The sequence below is a fragment of the Apiospora marii genome, assembly GCF_038362585.1.
Source record: "Apiospora marii strain CBS 49790 chromosome Unknown utg000005l_segment0_segment0, whole genome shotgun sequence".
Taxonomy (NCBI): Eukaryota; Fungi; Ascomycota; class Sordariomycetes; order Amphisphaeriales; family Apiosporaceae; genus Apiospora; species Apiospora marii.
This window is the reverse complement of record NW_027117377.1, coordinates 1,234,477-1,255,120: the sequence shown is the minus strand read 5'-3', so window position 1 is coordinate 1,255,120 and position 20,644 is coordinate 1,234,477. Positions and strand designations below refer to the sequence as shown.

The 20,644-nt window shown below is 53.5% G+C and overlaps 8 protein-coding genes across 8 annotated transcripts; 5 read left to right on the top strand and 3 right to left on the bottom strand.

The window, feature by feature from the left end:
* Positions 1-515: 515 nt before the first annotated feature.
* Positions 516-1,574, bottom strand: PG985_008279 (RNA polymerase II holoenzyme cyclin-like subunit; the record flags this gene model as incomplete). The annotated part of the gene is made up of 2 exons (XM_066828047.1): positions 516-1,321; positions 1,415-1,574. 2 exons carry the CDS (start codon positions 1,572-1,574, stop codon positions 516-518), a joined length of 966 nt encoding a protein of 321 aa, XP_066682959.1.
* An 893-nt stretch (positions 1,575-2,467) lies between these two features.
* On the top strand, positions 2,468-4,895 carry PG985_008278 (uncharacterized protein; the record flags this gene model as incomplete). Its single annotated transcript, XM_066828046.1, has 7 exons — positions 2,468-2,630; positions 2,702-2,782; positions 2,884-3,091; positions 3,254-4,005; positions 4,065-4,111; positions 4,168-4,286; positions 4,346-4,895. 7 exons carry the CDS (start codon positions 2,468-2,470, stop codon positions 4,893-4,895), a joined length of 1,920 nt encoding a protein of 639 aa, XP_066682958.1.
* A 958-nt stretch (positions 4,896-5,853) lies between these two features.
* Positions 5,854-7,653, bottom strand: PG985_008277 (uncharacterized protein; the record flags this gene model as incomplete). Its single annotated transcript, XM_066828045.1, has 1 exon — positions 5,854-7,653. The coding sequence occupies one exon, from the start codon at positions 7,651-7,653 to the stop codon at positions 5,854-5,856; it is 1,800 nt and encodes a 599-aa protein (XP_066682957.1).
* Positions 7,654-10,075: 2,422 nt separating this feature from the next.
* PG985_008276 (uncharacterized protein) lies at positions 10,076-10,938 on the top strand (the record flags this gene model as incomplete). Its single annotated transcript, XM_066828044.1, has 2 exons — positions 10,076-10,833; positions 10,905-10,938. The coding sequence occupies 2 exons, from the start codon at positions 10,076-10,078 to the stop codon at positions 10,936-10,938; spliced, it is 792 nt and encodes a 263-aa protein (XP_066682956.1).
* Positions 10,939-12,650: 1,712 nt separating this feature from the next.
* On the top strand, positions 12,651-13,188 carry PG985_008275 (uncharacterized protein; the record flags this gene model as incomplete). Its single annotated transcript, XM_066828043.1, has 2 exons — positions 12,651-12,780; positions 12,959-13,188. 2 exons carry the CDS (start codon positions 12,651-12,653, stop codon positions 13,186-13,188), a joined length of 360 nt encoding a protein of 119 aa, XP_066682955.1.
* Positions 13,189-14,199: 1,011 nt separating this feature from the next.
* PG985_008274 (T-complex protein 1 subunit beta) lies at positions 14,200-15,174 on the bottom strand (the record flags this gene model as incomplete). Its single annotated transcript, XM_066828042.1, has 2 exons — positions 14,200-14,857; positions 14,978-15,174. The coding sequence occupies 2 exons, from the start codon at positions 15,172-15,174 to the stop codon at positions 14,200-14,202; spliced, it is 855 nt and encodes a 284-aa protein (XP_066682954.1).
* Positions 15,175-17,558: 2,384 nt separating this feature from the next.
* On the top strand, positions 17,559-18,443 carry PG985_008273 (uncharacterized protein; the record flags this gene model as incomplete). Its single annotated transcript, XM_066828041.1, has 1 exon — positions 17,559-18,443. One exon carries the CDS (start codon positions 17,559-17,561, stop codon positions 18,441-18,443), a length of 885 nt encoding a protein of 294 aa, XP_066682953.1.
* Positions 18,444-19,246: 803 nt separating this feature from the next.
* PG985_008272 (mitochondrial carrier) lies at positions 19,247-20,381 on the top strand (the record flags this gene model as incomplete). Its single annotated transcript, XM_066828040.1, has 4 exons — positions 19,247-19,310; positions 19,370-19,407; positions 19,471-19,512; positions 19,614-20,381. The coding sequence occupies 4 exons, from the start codon at positions 19,247-19,249 to the stop codon at positions 20,379-20,381; spliced, it is 912 nt and encodes a 303-aa protein (XP_066682952.1).
* Positions 20,382-20,644: the final 263 nt, after the last annotated feature.

The window sequence follows — 20,644 nt, the reverse complement described above, 5'->3', positions numbered from 1 at the left end:
GGACGCAGGTGGTTGACGATTGGCAGCTCATCGAAAATTCCCAGTTTATTTGTATGGCGCGTATTGTCCGTCAACACAAAGGTCTGCCTTCGTATATGGAGAAGAAATATAGACAGGGAAGAAACTTGAGAAGAGCCAAGAATAGACTGGGGCTTGAGCTTCAATTAAGCTTATTTTGTTTTGTTTCGGAAACGGTTCTTACGCTGGGCGTGACGAGCGAGCATGGACACCCAAATTCATGTAGAACCAATATTGCGAAGAATACTGGATTTGTTACCACGCACGCACTCTGCAATGTCTGTACCGCATAACCGCTAATTTGAATTCTTCCGTAAGGAACGTGTAGCTATCTCAGTTGGTTAAGCTTAATTTCAGTATACCACCCCTAATAAACATGTAGGCAGGGAGCGCGTTAGTTCTAGCAAGCAGCGCTTTCTGTTCCAACTCTACTGTAATATACGCGCGCATTATGCCCAATCTGGTTTGTAGGGCTGCTGAATGCTGCAGCTGGCCATCTAGGCCTTGTCTAAGCCTCTAGCCTTGATAAAACGATTGATCTGGTCCCTCGTAGCTTTGTCGTTATACTGCTCGTGGACCTCGTAAAAGGAAATCATTTCCTGCGTGCAGTCGACCATGGCCTCGATGTCGACTTGGCTCTCGGCCACGAAGGCCGCGAATCGCTGGACCTTGCCGAACCGGGCCTCCTGCTGCTTGTCTTTGTCCGTGGCGCCGGCGGCGCCCGGTGTGGTCTGTCCGCTGCTGCTACCGCCCATGCCGCCGCGCCCGGCCTGGGCCTGCGCCAATGCCGCGCCGGCGGCTGCGATGTTGTTCGCGGCCGAGGCGCCCGTCATCGAGTTGGGGCGCAGGACGAGCGAGAGGAGGATGGCGGTCAGCGCGACGATGTGCGGGGGGTAGAGGAGCGGCAGGTCGGTGACGTAGTGGTCGTTGATGATGGACCAGGAGAGGTTGATCTCGTCCTGGGTGAGGTAGAAGTCGGACTGCAAGGTGGCGAGGGTGCGGTAGGGCTGGTGGATGATGAGCTGCGAGTTCATCTCGGAGATGAGAAAGAACTCGCACTCGCCCAATCGGGACGTATCAAGACTGAGGAAATCTGGCCAGAGGGAGCGCGCCTCCGTAGCGACAAGCCTAATGTGCTGCGGGGCCTCCTCCATCTTACAGGCCAAGTATAGCGCCGTCGTGATTACGAGATAGGGGTTCGTCCGCCGGATTTCGACCTTGCAGTAGAAGCGTTTGATGTAGAGCTGGGCGGTGGCGATGATTTGTTGTCGGACACCGAGCCGCTTGCCCAAGCGAACAATTTCTGGTGCTCTGTTAGTTTCGAGATGGCCCCTGGCACTGGAGAGGTATATCTAGAGTTGAGAAGTATACCCAGGGCGAGAAGGAGGGCGCTTACGTTGATTGAAGTATATGTAGAGATATTTCCAATCGGGGAGAGGATACAACTGCACCAGCTTCTGGTCCTCGTCGCATAGCTTCTCGCGCATCTGGGCCAGCTCCTCCTTGGAGAACATCCAGAAGCGACGCTGGGTCGAGTCCCAGAAACTGGCAGCCATGATGGGCGAGGAGAAAGGGGTTTAGCGACAATACAGAAACCCCAAGCAGCTCAGCTGCTCGAGTGAGGGTGTTCAGAGAACAAACAAAGGAGCGTCATGCTGTCCTCCGAGGCGACAGCTGTTTTTGTTTCTACCCCAATTGCCTCGCCAAGCTTGAATGTAGGACGAGGCTGAAATGAGGGGAGCTGGTGGCCGGCATCCAAGGGGGTGGAGGACAAGGGACGGACGGAGATAAGGCTGGCCAGTGGAAGTGTGACGGATTCCTGATGACACCACCCGAGCTTTCAGGAGCGGGAGCAGTGCAACGTTATCTATTTTTAGGATAACTGTAGACTGCTGGTGTATCAGCGACGTTTCTGTCTCACTGAGCGCCCTGAATACAGTGCCGGAAGGCGCGACGATGCACGGCTGCCTCAACTGCCAGCTGAACCGAGGGTAGCCATATAGGGTCTAGCGCCATCTAGCTTCGCCTAGCGTGCCTGTTAGCGGCTGGCGTCCCCAAGTGACGCCAATCTCAATGGATTTTCCCGGCGAGCCGTCAGCTCGTCAAGCACCGGATCCCTGCAGTCTTGGACGCCTTTGCCGAGCATCTCCTCTATTGAGAAGCTTGAACCCAACCAGTCTGCCTCTGGAGGACAAAACTGTATGCTTTGCAGATATCGCCGACCCCGCGACACGCCGATTGACAGCTCACTCACTCCCTCTCTGTTGACCACGAGGGATGAAAGAGAGCGCCCTCCCCGAGCAGCAAGCAAGTCGACCTACCGCCCGCCCATACCCACACCTGCTTCCTTTGCGCCATGCCTTATCCGTAACAATACGCGACAACTGTGTCCTGCGATCGCCCCCGAACAAGACAGCCCACCGATGACGCGCCTCCCCAAAGGCCAATTATGAGGGCTTCGGATGCCATCACAACAGTGGGATTGACAATGGAGGAATCTCAGAACCAGCGCGACGCTCGGCTGGAGCAATTATGGACGAAGCTGGACTATCAGCACAAGGGGGAGCTGGATTGGAAGGGGCTGCAGCGCGGCCTGCGCAAGATCGATCACCGTAGGAGCACCATCTTCCCCGTGGGCTGCATATCAAGTGTCACTGACACCCTTTTTTTCTCCTCTCCGCAGCTTTAAAAAATGCAGACGACCTGCTCAAGAAGATGACGAAGCTCGTCGACACCAATGGCGATGGCAAGATCCAGTATGAAGGTGAAGCTTCCGTCCTGTCCTGTCCTGTCGCGTGCCGTACCCACTTTCTCTCCTTCTCTTGCAGCCCCCCTGGTGACTGACATCTGTGACGGCCGCAATAGAATTCAAGACTTTTGTGGAAGCCACCGAGCGCCAGCTTTACCTGCTCTTCAAGTCGATAGATCGTGACAACAACGGCCGGCTCGACAAAGACGAGCTGCAGGCGGCCTTCCAACATGCGGGTCTGGCCGTGCCGATGCGCAGACTGCACACCTTCTTCGAGGACGTGGACTTGAACAAGGACGGCTACATCAGCTTCGATGAGTGGCGGTAAGTTCTTGATTGCTCGCTTTTTCTCAAGACTCGGCGTTATTATGACTTGAGCAATATTTAAAGTGTACCGGCCGCCACGGGGGCTCACGGCCGCTGCGACTTGTTGCATCTGCCCCATACCTCTGGCGATTATCAGCTGATGATGTGGTTGTTATACAGTGACTTTCTGCTTTTCATGCCCAACAACCCATCAACTACAACTCTGGGTGCCGTCTTCACTTTCTACTCGGACGTAGTGGTGCTCAATTCCGAGGGTGATTCAGTCATTAGTGATGAGACTCTTTCAGGTTTAGGTACGAAGTTCAACTTCCTTATTGAAGCTCTCTTCGGTTCAATTATAAGACTCGCCTCACCCCCGGATGCGCCAAAGTCTGTTCACCCACCCAGCGCCGCCTCGCACTCAACTCCCCAACCGCCGAAAGACTTGTCCTACGATGACGCCCAGGCATATAATGCCCACTCAGCCATGGATTCACAACAGGCCACCCCCACAGGTCATCACGGCCACATCTCAGCAGCCATGTCTACAACGGTCAATCGCGCTGTTGCGCGGGCTCATTCCCCCGGCCACCGAACACCACAAAACACGGCCACCACCGACGAGCCCACTGACCTTGTTCCGGACATGATTGAGGACGGCAGTGAAGAAGAATTTGGGCTGATGAACTACCTCCCTGGATTAGGCTATTATATTGCAGGCGCTGCTGCAGGAGGAATTTCTCGTACCGCGACTGCGCCACTCGATCGTTTAAAAGTGTACCTGCTCATTAATACCAAGTCGAGTACTCGCGCCGCCGTCGAGGCTGCCAAGACTGGCCGTCCAATTGATGCTGTCAAAAACTTCAGCCGGTCGCTCACCAGAGCCTTTTCAGAGCTCTATAGAGAGGGCGGGTTGAGAGGACTGTGGGCTGGTATGTAACAACGTCAATGAACCGGGTCTGATCTTCATTGCTGACCAAGTAAATGACAGGTAATGGCTTGAACGTCATCAAGATCATGCCAGAAACTGCCATCAGAGTAAGTCTTGAACGACAGTCACTTCGTCGGACGCACTTTGCTAATTCAAACTGCAGTTCGGTACCTATGAAGCGGCCAAGGTGGCACTGGCTAATTTCGAGGGGCACGGGGATTCGCTTCACATCAACCCTTGGAGCAAGTTCATCGCAGGTGGTGTTGCTGGTATGACCGCACAGTACGTCTTATCGCACCAGCCCTGCGCAGCTGAGGGGATGGCAACTAACAGATATCTAGACTATGCGTATACCCCTTGGATACGTTAAAGTTCCGACTCCAATCTGAATACGTCCGGGACGGCGAGCGAGGCCGGACTTTGTTGGCGCGGACCTGGCGCAAGATGTGGGCCGACGGCAAGACCGCCCCCTACCGCGGCGTGACCATGGGCCTCGTCGGCATGTTCCCCTATTCGGCGCTTGATATGTTCACGTTCGAATTCCTGAAGGAGAGATATGTCCGGTACGGCGCCAAGCGCGACGGCGTCCACGAGGAGGACTTCCACCCGGGCGCGCTGATGACGGGCTTCATGGGCGGCTTCTCGGGCGCATTTGGCGCGACGGCCGTCTACCCACTCAACGTCCTCCGCACCCGGCTGCAGACCCAGGGCACCACGATGCACCCCGCGCGCTACACGGGCATCGTCGACGTGGCGCGCAAGACGTGGCAGCACGAGGGCCTGCGCGGCCTCTACAAGGGCCTCACCCCCAACCTCATGAAGGTCGGTCCGGCGCTTAGTATCACCTGGATCGTCTACGAGAAGGCCAAGATCATCATGAATCTGCACTAGCAGGACAGGTTCAAGAGTCAATGCACATGCCATATTCATACGCGGACGGGTGGAAAGAGTTCAGACGAGGACGATGATGGATGGCCACCTGTACATGGCTTCTTTTAGGATGCGATCCCCCTTTTTTGCATCAGTCAGGAGGAATAGATGAATGAAAGAATAAGAACAAGAACAAATTTTGCATTGGTCGGCGTTCGTTTACAACTGGAAATGGGATCGGTCGAGATTCTTTGCATAAGAAGAATCGCAGATGATAAGATGGAATGGACCTTTCTGAATAAGGATCTGGTTCCTTGAATTTTTTCTTCTTCTTTTTTCACATGGCCTCACATATATGTATATACCTAGCTTTAGCTACGTTTTTTTTGCATCATCCGTCGGCGCGGCACTCCGCCGCGTCGTAAGCTTGCAGCAGGTACTCTGAATTGAAGATACCCTTTTGACATGTATCATTTAGCTGGCCACGCCTTTCTGCTTGTTTAGTGATCTGGTTCATGTTCTTGGGGCTCGTTGTTGTTATAACTTTTCTCACTATGGCAATATACGAGACGTGCCCGTAGGTCTAACAGGCACAGAAATGTTGCGCGAATGTCGCATGTTTGAAAAATTTAATTTGAAAGACGGTTGATTGACTGCTTCAATTCTATCCATACCTGTTGCTGGTACAGTCCATAGTCCCATTCTCACAGGCTTGCAATGATTGTTCATGATGCCCTATCGTAGTCGACAATGGCCAACGACACACAAGTAGCCTCTATGATATGCTGAGTGTTCTTCTCTTGTTTGTTCCCTGAAAGCAAAACGCCAAACTCCATATATATGTTCCACCAATGCTCGGAGTATCACCAAAACCTCCAAGGTATCCAGGGAAATGCCGCCTGTACGCCCAGCTGCAAATGCGCAAGTCAATGCAAAAACGCCTGTATCAAGAAAGGCGACTCGCTTCCATGCCCCCTGCTCATAGATCCTCCAAATTAAAGTCGCCCTTGAATCCTCCATTCAGAAGCACTGCAGCAATTCTCCTTCGCTGCAAAGGTAGCTCCGCCTCGCTGTACGTGTTGGGGTCGAGACCAAGTGCGATGTATATCGAGTTGGTAATGACAAACATGCCACAGTCCCAGCTGTTGTGCTGGCTTGGCACATGTAGGTCCTTGAGAACTCGCCACTCCTTAGGCTCCCATCTGGTTGGCCCCAGAAACACCTCGATGAACCCCAGCGCCTTCACGACCTTCTGAGTTCCGTTTCCGCCAAACGAATCGATGTAAGCGACCTCGCGGCGCTTTGGGCGGATTAAGATGAAGGTCCAATGGCTGCTCTCGTTGATAGGCATGATGATCGTGTCAATGTCGAGGAAGTTCAAAGGCGTCATGCCCCAAGTGCGCTTCATCATCCTTTCCTTGTTCTCTGGTCCCTTATCACGGAGAGTCGTCCAGAAGAAAGTGCCCAAAGCGACACACTTTGGTGTGTGTTGTTTCAACACCCGACCGGCAGACTCGTTGACGGCTGTTGCTAACTCGGTCAAGGCGGCCTGGACGCAGCTGTCGTTCAGCCATTGGCCATCCGGTATCATCCTGGTGAAGTCCCTGGGAGTCATCGTCACCGCCTCGGGAGGGGCGCAGGTCACATTGGATCTCGTCATCGACTCGTCCACTTTCTGCTCCCATTCTTCACTTAGATCTGTGATCCACTTCCGTTTGGGCTTGCGCAACCCAAGGTGTCTGAGTTGTGCATTCCATCTCTCTGCCTCCGCACGAAGTCGTGCCTCTTCCTTTGCTTTCTCCGCTGCAATGCGCCTCTCTCTTTCTAGACGCTGGCGCTCTTCTCTCTGCGCTATAAGTTCCTGGTTCTTCAATTCGTTCAATCCCAGTTTCTCCAACCCGGGAACCAGCAAATTCTCATCGTGTTCGAAGAAGTCGGCGCGTGTCTTGAACTTGGGCTCTGGATCAGATCTGTCGGTTGTGCTGGTCTCTTCATTCTGAGCAGAAGTTTCTTCAGGCTGCTCGGAACGAGTTGATGGCGGACTTGAAGTCGAATCAGAGACTTCGGTTGAAGATTGGTTGGACTGGGGACTCCTGGCCCAAGCGCCTCTCGCTTGCGTTCTGGGTCGCGTGTAGAATGCATCGGACCTCGGAGGCGATCTGGTGCTTAATAGGTAAGGATCCGGCTTCGCGGAGCTCTTGTTGTAAGAGCCGGAGTGCTTCTCCTGCGTGCTGGGGGAGGTCGCTGTCGTAGATAGATCCGAAGACTGGGTCGAACTCTGCTCGTCCGGTTCCGAAACCCAGCTGCCTGGCATGGCTTGCTCTCGTGCGGGCTCCAAGGAGCTGTCAGTAGAAGGTTCCGAAGGGTCCGTGGTCCGGGTTTGAGGAATGCGTTTCCGTGGGTCCAGGATAGCGCGAGGAGGGTAGCGATAGAGGGCTCTTCGGGCAGCGTTGGAAGCGGACGAGGATAGATGAGTACGGGCACCGATGGATGAATAGAACTGCGTGAATGGCCTGTCGCCATTGATTGCCATACCATTGTTCATCGGGGAAGACAATCCCATGTCTTCGTCTGAATTCGCCTCAATTTGTGCATCAAGAAGGGCAGGCGCAGGAGTATCGTCGGTTCGTCGCCGCTTAGGAGACTGACGTGTTTCATCGGAAACGACCTGCTGACCGGCATTATTCGTGGGAGTGTAGCCGATCTGACGACCAATGGTCGAAGCAGCGGTCCAGATTGCCTTGCCCGCAAGGTTTGAGAGTGCATCGAAAACGCTCATAGCGGGTGATGTATTATCGTTGCCCTGGGAGGAATGGTTCGCAGTGACAGCAACCTTTGGATCGCGAATAAATAGTGGTCGTCCAGGCGAGAATTGACCAGGAATAGTGGGAATATCAATCGAGGGTTGGGCGAACTCGACGTCGTCTTGGACCAGATCACTGTGTCCCCTCTTTCTCGCTTGCTGGGATCCTTCGCCGGTTCTCGTGCCCAGTGGAAGGAGATTGGGAGTAGTACGGCGTCTGACCGATGGCGGCGGTATGACTTCGAGGCCGGTTTGGTCAGAATCACAGATAGGTCGTTTCTTCGACGACTGTTTCGAGGTGTTACCAGCCACGGGGCGCCGGTTGCAAGGCTTCGGCTTCGTTCCTGATTTGCGACGAGGCGCAGGACGAGAGACTCTGGCGACAACAGGCTCAGGGCTTGGAGTTCTTGTAGGCGAGACGGGTGACTCTCGGCCTGGTAGCAAGAACAACACACTAGATGGTGGGTTGGGAACACGGAAAGCTTGATAGGTGCGCACTGGATGCGGAGTTAGTAACCGTGTAGCTATGTGGAATAACGGCGACGCCGCGTAGCGGAAGAACGGTTTGGACTCACATCCAACTTCCTGTGGCGCCGTCCATGCACTGTGTGCTTCCCGTGAAGCTTTCTTGCCCTTTGTATGAGCTTCCTTCAGTTTCAGGCAGGCGAAAGTGTCGTAGATGATCTGACACGTGCTGCACTTTTCGCGATGGTTGGGATCAGTGTGCTGATGAAGCTTCTTGTCTGCTTCAAGTTCTGCCTTGATACGTTTTGCCTTTTCTTGCTCGCGTCTCTCGCGATCAATCTTGCACCTCTGACAAGTACGGCAATGCTGGCGATCGTTCAGATCATGGACTAGCCCGGTAGGGACCAGCCAGTTCCGAGGACGCTTGAAGCGTTGAGGGGCGAGAGAATGCTGCGACATTGCGTCAATATGGGTACGGATTCGGTATTGGTTGCTTGGTGGGTTGAGTGATGGAAGGCGCTCCGCGCGTGATGTGTATTTGTGATGGATGAAGAAGGAACAAGTTAAACTTGATGTGTATGATGGTTTGGTTGATGGGTGTGTGTGTATGCGATGGAAACCGCGATGGTAATTCTGGGTTGAATGCAAGTTGTGACCTGAATCCGATTGAAGTGGGAAAGTGAAGAGGAACTTGGATGAGTTTGGTTGAGTTGAGTTGATGGGTTGGACGGGGAAGGAAGAGTTCAGAGCACCAAGTAGTTTGGGTTGTTTACTAAACGGACGCAGAGCAGTTGGGCACGAGTGATGCGGTGGAATCCCGACCGCGTCGTGGTTATTCCAAAGTTGTCGCGGAAGGCGTGGTGTGGAATAACCACAGCTCAACCGCTGCTTAGGGGGAGCTACATCTTCACGCACGAAGCCAAACCAGAACCGCGCAACTGAGGACAGCAAGCAAAACAAGGCAAATAGCGAGACCTACAGATTAGATATTACAATTCCTGGGTATTCTATGCGATATTTTCATAGAAGATCGAGCCTCGCATGAGCTGAGAGCGTCGGAGTGGAGGTGGGCAGTGACTGGCAGGTGAGCAGAACGTCAATGAGGTTACAAAATCGGGCAAGTGCCAGCCATCCTAATTGAAGTTGGGAGGTTTACAGAAGCGCTCAGGCCAAACTACAATTCCGGGAATTTTTAACTAACTCTTTTGAGCCGCAAGCAGCTGAGGTGGGGCGCCTGGGCTGCTGATCTAGATACCCCTGCAGTGCCACGAACCACGCTAGCCCTCTTCGGAGAGCTCCCCTCCTTCCATGATCGCCCCTTGGCCGTGGGCACTAACGGCCAACCCCAGCCTGATGGGCGAGGGCAAACATCAAAATTGATGCATCAATTTGACGATACCTCCTATATGTTAGCTCGTCAGTATCCGACAATTGTATTGATAAAATGCGCATGTCACCCAGCTGGCATTTGAGGTAACGGGGTGCTGTTACTCGGCAGATCTCGGCTGGCTGACATTACTATCTGAGATCCATCTGCAAATCTGTAGCTAAGGCACGTTGAATAGTGGCGTTTGGTCCACCCGTCACCATCCATCAAGGAATCCGTATATGCACAGCTTGAAGATCATCCAAAGGGAGAAAAACAATAGAGATTGAACACTCTGACTCTGTTCGCAGCGACTGTCATCATAACCGCTAAGACCAGCTACCCTGTACATCGACTTGCATATCCCAGTAGGCAGTCACACCCTGGATCAAAAACCCATGATTGGTGATTTGATCCATGTCGCACCTGCAAGCCACGATGTTGGCCCCAGCCCAGATCGAGTACTTAAAGTAGGGGGCAACCGCCCCTCGCCATATTTGACCACCTTACTACTCATCCACACGGCACCCCACTCATAACTCTCGTTCTCATCCGTCACCCGGAGTAATGCCATCGCTCACCGAGCTTCCGCCCGAGGTCATCGACTTGATCTGCCAGTGGACCGACGGAGCCGATCTCCTCGCCCTGCGCCTGGTCTGCCGTGACCTTGCTGCCAAGGCGTTCAGCCGCTTTACCGCCCGCTTCTTCACCGAGGTCCAGATATTCATCACCAAGGACGATCTGCAATGGTTGCGCAACGTGAGCCAACACGCCGTGTTTCGCCACTCTGTCCGCAAGCTTTGGGTTCGGCCATGTCTCTTTGAGAACTGGCAAGAACTGACTTACGAGGAATACGAGGACTACCGTGACGATGATGCCGACCTGCCTGTCGAGCAGGCGTACCGTATCTACAGGGACTCGGTGGAGAGCTACCTTGCGCTGGTCACCACGGAGAAGCTCCACGATGCTCTGCACGAGAGTGTCGCAAATATGCCAAATCTGCGGCATGTCCATATATACCAATCCCGGGGTTCTTCTGGGCTGTTTGAAGATACGACGATACATAAGCGCCTTGTTTGGGAGAAGCTGTGCCGCAATACTGGAATGGATCCGGTTAGAAGATATCAAATACCATATGGTTTGCAAACCGAGCCCAATAGCCGCGCCTTTGTCTTCATGGCCTTACTTAAAGCATTGGCCGTCACCAAGTCTGCTGGTATCGATGATCACGAGTATTGCATTGATACGTTGGACGTGTGCTGTCTCGATAGCGGCTATGGTGTCAGCGTCGGCATCGAGTATCTGCCCATTTCCGGAGCTGACTGGTCGGCATGGGGCCCGGCTTTCCAGCATCTCAGATACCGGCATCTTAATTTAGCTCTGCGTTCGGTCGCAGGCCGTCTCCCTGGTCCTCCACGGTCGTTGCCTGATACGGATACACCCTTTATGCACGCATTGGCCGAGACCACGCCACACCTGAAGACTTTGGCCTTGGGATATAAGAATTGGACACCAGCGGGTTTCGTCTCATTGTCGAAATCTGTACGATTTACCTGCCTCCAAAGCCTGGCTCTCGGAGACGTCTATACCACATCCGACACTTTGATCCAATTCCTACGCACAGCAGCGCCTACGCTCCGGCGACTCCGCCTTCAGAAAGTAAACCTGGTCATAATTTCCCAGAATCCCTCTGTAAGACGGATTAACACCCCATCTGAAGAGATAAAGGAAGCCTGGTACCAGTTATGGCACTTCATAAAAACCTCGATGGAGGATCTGCAGTATATACTCTTCCACATCCCAATCCTGCGAGGCAGACTACGCTTAAAAAATCCGCTTCGGGGACAAGTAGGAAACGATCCTTATCTACCGGATCGAGCCTCGCACTGCTATGACAGAGACGTAGCTAATATTGGGCTTCCGGAATGGATTGACCAATTAGGCTTTGAAGAGGACGAGGATTGTCTGTCTGATAGCGTCGGTTTTTTATCGGAGGCAGACTCCCATTTAGAGTGGGAATCCTAAGAGGCATTCCCGTCTCTGCCCCCTTTTCAAGTTGCCTGGTTTCCTTGATCGAAGGCTGTGTTTCGATACTTGGTAAAGGATTCTCAGCACTGCCTTGGCGAATTGGCCCGAGTACGACCAACCCGATGTTGCCAGTACTCACATGGTTCGCGCTCCTCATCACATATCAGTCTTTGGAAGTGCATAACCCAGTTAACGCAATCTCCATTCTTGAAGTTGGGGGTGTTTTCCGTTGTGCAGAAATAGTAGTCATTTCTGTTCCTTTGTTTTGGAACTTAGGGAATGGGGATAGCCTCACTCCTGCACCATGGCTAAAGACAATGTGTACTTTATTCCAATGAGCACGAGCCGGACGCTAAGATGGTCGTTTGTTACACATTCCGTCGTGGACACAGAGCTATAACCATTTTTGAGGCTCTGCTGCTTGTCGCCTGGCGGGCATTGAGTCCCTGGTCAGTTTCCTCTTATTGGCTACTTATCCATCCCATGTTGTAGGTCGCCTGCATGTAGTCTTATCCGTGCATTGGACGACGGGCACCTAGAACCATTTGTCAGATTTGCCCTTCATAAATCGGCGTTGCGATGTTTCCAATCAGCATCCCTTGATTTTTCCAACTCGTACATCGACTTTCCATTTCCCCACCAGTTCAACTCCACCCTATGCAAGTTGGTGAAAGGCATCTGGGCGGCGGCCGACGGGCTAGCGGGGATCCAGCCCGCCGCTTTCACAGGGGAAAACGGGGAGCTCTCGGCATTGGAAAATGATGGTGATGGTGACGTCACAACCAGTAACCCAATGATTACGTAGTAGCTAAGAAAACAATGCAGCCGCAGCTCCTCTCCCTCTCCAGCTTTGTCTGTGTGCGCGGCGATCGATCCATGTCCAATTGATTGGCAATACATCCTCGGGTAATACTTATCTACTGACTTACTTTCTGCACACCTGTGACTGGCCCGAATTCCTCCTCCGAAATCTTCTCTATTGAAAATCCCATCCTTCTTCCATCTTCACCCACTTCTACTCTACCTACCTCCTAATCACTCACTCCCAATCAGCTACAATACTCAAACCAAACCGACTACTTACCCTCCCCATACACTACTACCACCCCTCACAATGGCTTCTCGCGTCCTCCTCAACACCACCGCCGCAGCTCGCTCTGTCGCTGCTGCCGCCAGCCGGCAAACGTTCGCCCAGCGAACCATCGCTACCACCTCCATCCTGAGACACAAGGAGGACCACCAACGTAAGTGCTTTCCCTGTCCCCGCGATCTTTGGATGACGACGCGAGATCTCGCTGTTCTTCGTCGGTTTCCCTCCATTCGCCCGGAACACCCTCCGAGCCGCCCAACCTCTCAATGGCACTTCCGCACAACACCCCAAGCATTAAGAACCTAAACTGACAAACTACCCCTCCATAACAGACGGCAACGGCAACGACCAGCAGAAGCACAAGGAGGACCTCCTCACCAAGCACAAGGACGGCAAGGGCCACTGGAAGCCCGAGCTCGCCTCCAACAGCGAGGAAGCCGTCAAGGCCGACCGGTCCACCGCGGGCTCCTCCAAGGAGGACATCTCCAAGCTGCAGGAGCAGACCAAGAAGTCGGCCGAGGAGACGCACAAGGCCGGCACCAGCATGCGCGACGGCCTGTAAGCCAATGTCCACAAAATTCCACTCCTTATATATGATATTATGAGTTGAAATTTTGCCATTGCATTGTCCCCTATCTCTCTACGTCTGCATTTTCTTATTGCATTGGATTTGGTGTTTCGGTGGGGGGAGGCAATTGTCAGGTCATGTTGATGTATGTAAGGGGTTGAAAAGAAAGAGGGCGCGTGTACAGCAGTGCTTTCAGCTTGCGACGCTCACTTTTCCATCAGCGAGCCGTTGGAAACAACCTCCGCTAACTCGTGGCCTGACCATCAGGACTTTCGACGAGGAGGACGGATCGACAGCACAGAAGGCACGGTAGGGAAACGGATGGAACAGCACCTAACCTACCTGGTATTCTGGCTGGAATGCTCTGCTGCAAACCAAAGACTGTAAATATACCCGAGAAGAAGTAATAGAAACCCTTCCAACTTCAAAGTCTGGAGTCTTTTCGCGTGTGGAGATATGATGTTGAACTGTTCTCGGGGAATCAATCCAGACTGCACCTAAGACTTATTCACGATATGCATATCACACTGAAGAGACTCGCTATATGATGATGATTGATATACCGCTTTGTGTCTCGGAGCCGAATATCTGAATAGCTACATATGCAAACAACGTAATAGACACCTATGCCCCCAGTGATGAACTCGCTGGTAAGCTCGCTCTGTTTCCTAGCCTGAATACACCTGGACACCTTTCTCATGCAAATGCTTTAACCGGAAGAAAACCTACCTCTTTCCCCGTCTTAAACGACGCGACCCGGAATCTAGTCCGAAACATTGTCTTCTGCCCCGGATCCTTATTCGCTTTGCTTCCTACCCCCTTTTCTAGAACCCTCCTACCCTACGCCAACCCTGAAAACAGAAACCTTCGTTCTGTCCGGCTGACATCCATGCACCGCAGCAGCAGCACCAGGGCCCCCTTGACAAGCAGCGACATCACCAGAAATACCAGCAGCACCTAGCCGACAAAGACGACGAAGACGACGACGCCGCCGTGCGCAAAGACCTACTTCAGCAGCGCGATAAGCAGGATCAGCACGATAATCAGGATGATGATGGCCATGAGCTGCTTGTTGTCGCTGGCGCTGCGGGTGATGCGGCCGACCTGCCCGCGCGCCCGGTCGAGCCGGCCCTGGTGCCTATCCACGGCCTCGTCGACGTCGTCCAGCATGGCCACCTGGTCGTCCAGCTCGTCGCCGATCTGCATGCTGAGCTCCCGCTGCCGCGCGATCGACAGGCCCAGCGCGTCCAGCTGCTGGTCCTGCTGGTCCATGATCTGCTGGTGGTACGCGTGCACCTGCGTGTTGGTCATGTCCTCGGCCTCGTCCCGGTAGCCCTCGCCGCCGTCGGGCTCGTCGCGGTACCGTCCCCGCGACCCGAAGAGCTGCGCCTCCAGGGCCGGGTCCGAGGAGGATTGGGGAGTTGCCGGGTTGTCGGAGAAGCGCACTGTCTTGGACGAGTTGCGTTGGTTCATCTTGGGGCGCGAGGAGGCGCCGGCCGCTGGGATGGTGGTCGCATGGTCGAAGTCGGAGGCGAGGGTGGGATCGTTTGGGTGCGTCAGGGTCGACTGGGCGGAGGTGGACGAGAAGCCGTGGAATTGGGCTGTGAGGTCGTCGTACTGCTGCTTCAGGCCGGGTAGGTTGTCGCCAATTGTGAGAGCGCCCCTGTGTTTTAGAACAAAGAATGATTAGCTTGCTGAAGAGCGACCGGATCCTCCGGGGGGCACGCAGAAGCCAGAGCTACCTGGTTTGCGTGAGGAGTGGAATTGGCTTGCGGCGACATACTCTTCATCCCCGGCTTCCTCTAAGCGCCTTTGCTCCTCGTCCAACGCAGTGAGTCCATCTCGGAATTGGTCCAGCGATTGCGAGATGGCTCCGTCTTTTGATCCAGCATCAATGTCGAGGCTTTGCGCCCGTTTCCGCTCAAGGAGCGACAGTTTGATGTGGTCTGCGAGCAGAAAGAGCTGGTTTGCACTCGGCATGTTTGGAGAGTCGGGCTTGTACGGCCGCCGATGCGAACGAGCGGCAAGTCTGTGGATCAATTCGGTGGGTGGTTTGTAGCGAGTGATGGTTGGGGTGGGTGGAGAGAATCGGCACTCGGTCGAAATGAATGACTGTTTGTCAAGAGATCTCTAATAAGTCCGGATGCTGCGATAAGAGACAGTTTGTCAGATGATTGATGGATGATGTAGTTGCTGAGACAGTTGGAGGTACGCGGCGGCGTCGCAGGCAACTGCTGCTAAATGGGGCATAGTGCAACAACGCATTGTTGCGCATGGCCCTTCAATGTTAAAAAGCCGTCCATCGAGCTGTCAAGCGATTGCTAGGTAGAATAAACCGGACTTCGTCCATTGTAGTATCTGTGATTTATTCCACTTATTCCCAATGGTATAAACAGAATAAGCGAAATGTGATAATTGATGATTGTAAATATTTCTTTTCGAAGAGCCTTGTCCGGTTTATTCTCTCAGGGGCTTGCTGTCTGGCAACTCATGTCATGCTCCAATCAGACAACCCATTCGGGCAACAGTCTTTTATTGTTAAAAAGTTCGACTTACAGCGGACACGTAGTTCTTCTCCGTCATTTATAATGTCGATGAGAAACAAACATCGATAAATTCAGGTATGCGATTGCGGTGGATGCTGTCGATATGCCAACCCGATCAAAATCTGGTACCTGCAGATTAAGCCCTTGTAAGTCGTCCAAATACCGCTGGCAACCTGTGCAAGACTGTATACGACAGAGATGAGTTGGCGCTGCTCGTTCAAAACCAAAACGAATAATGGAAGTCGTTCCAGTTGAGAGGGTATCGGGGCCCTTTAACTGTACTATTGTATAGCAGCCAACCTTCAACCGTCTGGTATACACCATCAAAATATCCACCCGAGAGCCAGCAAGGCTCAGCTACAATTGAAACCCAGCCAGGGCAAGCAGACATCAGCAACAAACACTCCACAAGGCTATGCACGCAGCAAGTCCCTGCGAGAATAAATCGGCCCAAGTCTCTTCTGAAATCAGAACTTCGGAGAAGATTATTACAGCAGTACTCGCTTGTTCCACTGTCGCAATATGGAGTAAGCGGAAAAATCAAGCCTGGTGCTGTCGGTGGAGGTTTGTTCCTGCGGTCGCTTGGCAGGCTTGTTGGCGAGAATATGGATATCTCAAAAACGCAGGAGGCGGATGATGTAATCGTTGTACCAGGATCTCGCTATATCAGAACGCTGAGCACCGGGACCTGAGTCAGTCTATGCACCCGGGCTGCCTCCCCGGTGAGTGACATTCAGGCAACGGGCTCCTGGACTTGACTCAAGGTGCTCCGATTTGGCAAGGACTTGCAATAGACAATCTATATGAAGCCGTTATAGCGTTCTCATCATCCTTACGGCTTTATGGGTAGGACACTCTTGATAAGAGGTATTTATCATGCTTCGGTAATGGGTGGTGTGATTGCTTGTACGGACCGATTGCCAGGAGCCAAACCAACACAGAGATAGATATGCTCTAGATTGAAGTATAATGCTCAAGGTTAAGGGGTAGTATACTCAGGATTATCCAACTTGGCCAATGATTCAGCAACTGTTAGCAAGCTTCAGTAGATCACTGGGAAGAGACCTTGACATAAACCTTTCCCATCAAGGCGGTTCCCCACACTTTCAATCGTCCCCTTGAACTTACCTAGACATTTCCGCCCAGCAGGGGAGTCGTTTACTATCACGTCATGTTTCTATGATTAGATTTAGACTCTTAGTCTTCGTTTCATGCCATCAATGCGCCTCGCAGAGCCTCCCTCTTGGTGAGATCCACCCGAGGTGCTATACTCGTGGGTATCTCCACCAATAGGACATGCCGTTTCTGCTATACAGACAGGAACCCACTAATGTTTCAATACACTCTGCCCAACGACTGGAGGCTAGACCAATTGGATCCCGCCAGGCATATGTCAGGCATTCTACGGACATGCCACCCCTAGTCTGGAGAGCCCGCTAGAAGCTGGCTTTGGGGACTTCTTCATATACTCGAAAACGAATAGACTCTCGATTTGTCAATCCGGCTTGGCCAGCTTGACAGAAGATCACTCTCCGCTTGGCCAAGGCTCAGAACATGGCAGAGTTTGGTCCAGCGATTCGTGTAAATGAGATGCTGATCCTCGAAAGAACTTGATCGAAATCCAGAAGGCCGCAGTTCGCCGACAAGAAGCCAAGATGGCTGCGAAGGCGAACAGGAGGCTTGCGCTCTCCTTGAGTACTATAAGATGCAGTAGCCCGTCAGCTCCTTCAACGTCTCTCTTTTACTTCATCATCCTCACCACAACACTCGTTCGCTATACAACAACAGCGTCACTCATTGCACTCACATCCACCCAACATGCATTTCACAACAAAGACCCTCGTCATTGCCCTCGCCGCAGGGGCAGTGGCCATGCCCTCCAAGCCCAAGATGGACGGCAAGTCCCCGTGCAGCAACAGCACCAAGCACGCGCCGTCGCCAGCAGGGGAGAAGGACGCCGAGAAGAGGGACTTCCTTGGCATCCCCTTCCCCAACATCACAGGCATCTTCAAAGGAATCGGTGCTCGTGGCGAGGAGGGTGAAGGAGGTAAAGCCATGCTTCCCGGCCCCCGTCCCCACGGCGGCAAGAACATGACACTGCCAAGGGGCCTCAAGGCCACCAAGACCACCAAGACCAGGCGCCAGGAGGAGGGAGGCGATGACGAGGAAGGTGGCGCTGGTGGTGAGGAAGACGATGATGATGAGGAAGGCGGTGCTCCCAAGAAGCCGAAGGGAAGCGGTGCTCCCAAGCCGAAGAAGCCTGAGGGCAGCGGCGCCGCGAAGCTCAAGACAAGACAAGATAAGAAGCTTAAGAAGCCCGAAGGGAGCGGCGCCCCCAAGCCGCCCAAGGAATGTGGTGCTCCCAAGCCCGAGAAGCCCAAGGGCAGCGGCGCCCCGAAGCCCGAGAAAAGACAAGACGGGGAGCCCAAGAAGCCCGAGGGCAGCGGTGCCCCCAAGCACAAGAAGCCGGAGGGATGCGGCAAGCCCAAGAAGCCGGAAGGAAGCGGTGTTCCCAAGCCGCCCACGGCGAGCGGCGCTCCCAAGAAGCCCGAGGAAGGAGAAGAGCCGCCGGTCGCCGCCGCAGGCAGGAAGCCCCCGACGCCCTATGGTGGCAACGGCACCATGCCTCACCCTCCCGGCCCCAAGGTCCAGGGCAAGCGTACCGTTCGCGGCCCTACCTCGCCCATCCACTTTTGGGCATAGAGCAAGCACCACGGCCTGCTCTTTCTCCTCTGGACTGGAATTACCGGCGGCAACAAGGCCAAAGCCTTGAAGCTGGGGGCCTCGTCCGAGGATGGATGATGAACTATCAGTTTAACGACTCATGTATGATTGCGCGCAAGTTTTGGGCTTTTCCTTCTTCACACTCGTTTTGTACTTTCGGCTGTCTGGGATGACGAGCAGACTCTGCAAGCGGTGGTCAACTTGACCATGATACCGTTTATATGGCTTCAACATATATAAATAGACTAGATTATATGATATATATCGAGAATGTCCAACATTTACCATCCAGTAGATGTGATACTTGTAGGCCTGTAAGTGATGAACCACTGCAGGTTAAATGCTTCAGTGGTGGGGCAAGCACACAGGGCCGCCCTAATACCCGCAGCGTCTAAAATACGGGCCTCCACTTAGCAGGGCCTAGCAGGCCTTTAGTGACAGCTACGGGGTGCTACGGGGCCAATTAGGTGCCTCTGGCCCCTGCCAATTGCGATAAGCTCTGCTCTTCTTACTCCGAAATTTTTTCTCGACATCGTGTGAGCCGTGCATTTTCCCTCCGAGTCCGCAGCACAGCATCATCACAATATTTCTTCCCCAAGGCCCATTCTCTTTCCCTTCTTACCGCACCATAGTCCCCCGTCCCCGTCGTCCTTGACATTTTCCCGAAGGCATCTAGACAAGCCCGCTTGCTTATTTTATTGAATTCGTTGCAATTCGTCTTCTTTTCATCTTCATCGCAAAGCAAGCGCCTCCGACGTTCAGCGAAGAAAAAATAAGCAAAAATGTCTCCTCCTATGGTTGCTGGTAAGGAGAAGGAGTCGAACGTTGCGCGACTCCTCGGTTCCGGTATGCGATCACAATCTGCTGTCTACCCATTGGGACTTGCCATTGACAAAACCTCACAGGATCTGCCGGTATCTCCGAGCTCATGGTCTTCCATCCTGTATGCGCCAGCGAACAATTCTCGAGCCCGACGAATCCATGACTAATAACAATAACCATATAGGTGGACACCATCGCGAAGCGATTGATGAGCAACCAGACTAAGGTACGCAAGAAATACCCCGAGCCCCATCATCATCGGCATCAGCTATGCATATATCTCCGGAAAGTTTTGACTAACAGTCGGGATTTTTTGCCTTTTTTTAGATCTCGGGCATCACAGAGTTCAACCAGGTCATCTTCCGCGACACGGCGAACGCCTCGGTCGGCAAGAAGTTCTTCTCGCTCTTCCCCGGTCTGGGCTACGCGGCAGGCTACAAGGTGCTGCAGCGGATATACAAGTACGGCGGGCAGCCGATCGCGCGGGACTACCTCGCCCAACACTACAGCAAGGACTTTGAGGGCGCGTTCGGCAAGAAGACGGGCAAGGCCATCATGCACTCGACGGCGGGCAGCCTGATCGGCATCGGCGAGATCGTGCTGCTGCCGCTCGACGTGCTCAAGATCAAGCGCCAGACGAACCCCGAAGCCTTCCGCGGCCGCGGCGTCCTGCGCATCATCGCCGACGAGGGCTTCGGCCTCTACCGCGGCTGGGGCTGGACCGCCGCCCGCAACGCCCCCGGCTCTTTCGCCCTGTTCGGCGGCTCCGCCTTCACCAAGGAGTACCTCTTCGCCCTCAACGACTACAACAAGGCCTCGTGGTTCCAGAACTTTGTCGCCTCCATCGCCGGCGCCTCGGCCTCGCTCGTCGTCTCGGCCCCGCTCGACGTCATCAAGACCCGCATCCAGAACCGCAACTTCGAGAACCCCGAGTCCGGCTTCCGCATCCTCAGCAACATGGCCAAGCACGAGGGCTTCTCCAGCTTCTTCAAGGGCCTCGTCCCCAAGCTGCTCATGACCGGCCCCAAGCTCGTCTTCTCCTTCTGGCTCGCCCAGACCCTGATCCCCGCTTTCGACACCATTCTCAAGAAATAAGCGTCTGGCTCGTTTATAGCCATATACAACAACGGTACAAACAAAACTCTACGAAGATGATGTGTTACTAGACCAGGAACGAAGACGAAAAGACGGCGGAGGCTGGACGGGGCGGCTATCTGTAAAAATCATGATCTGGCGTTAGGGGGGTGAAAACGATCTTTTTTTACCCGTCAATAACGACGAGGAGTTCAGGGATATACAGGAGTCAGATTCACGTGCAAATATTTTTGCTGCTGCTGGACGTATAAGAAAAAAGGGGG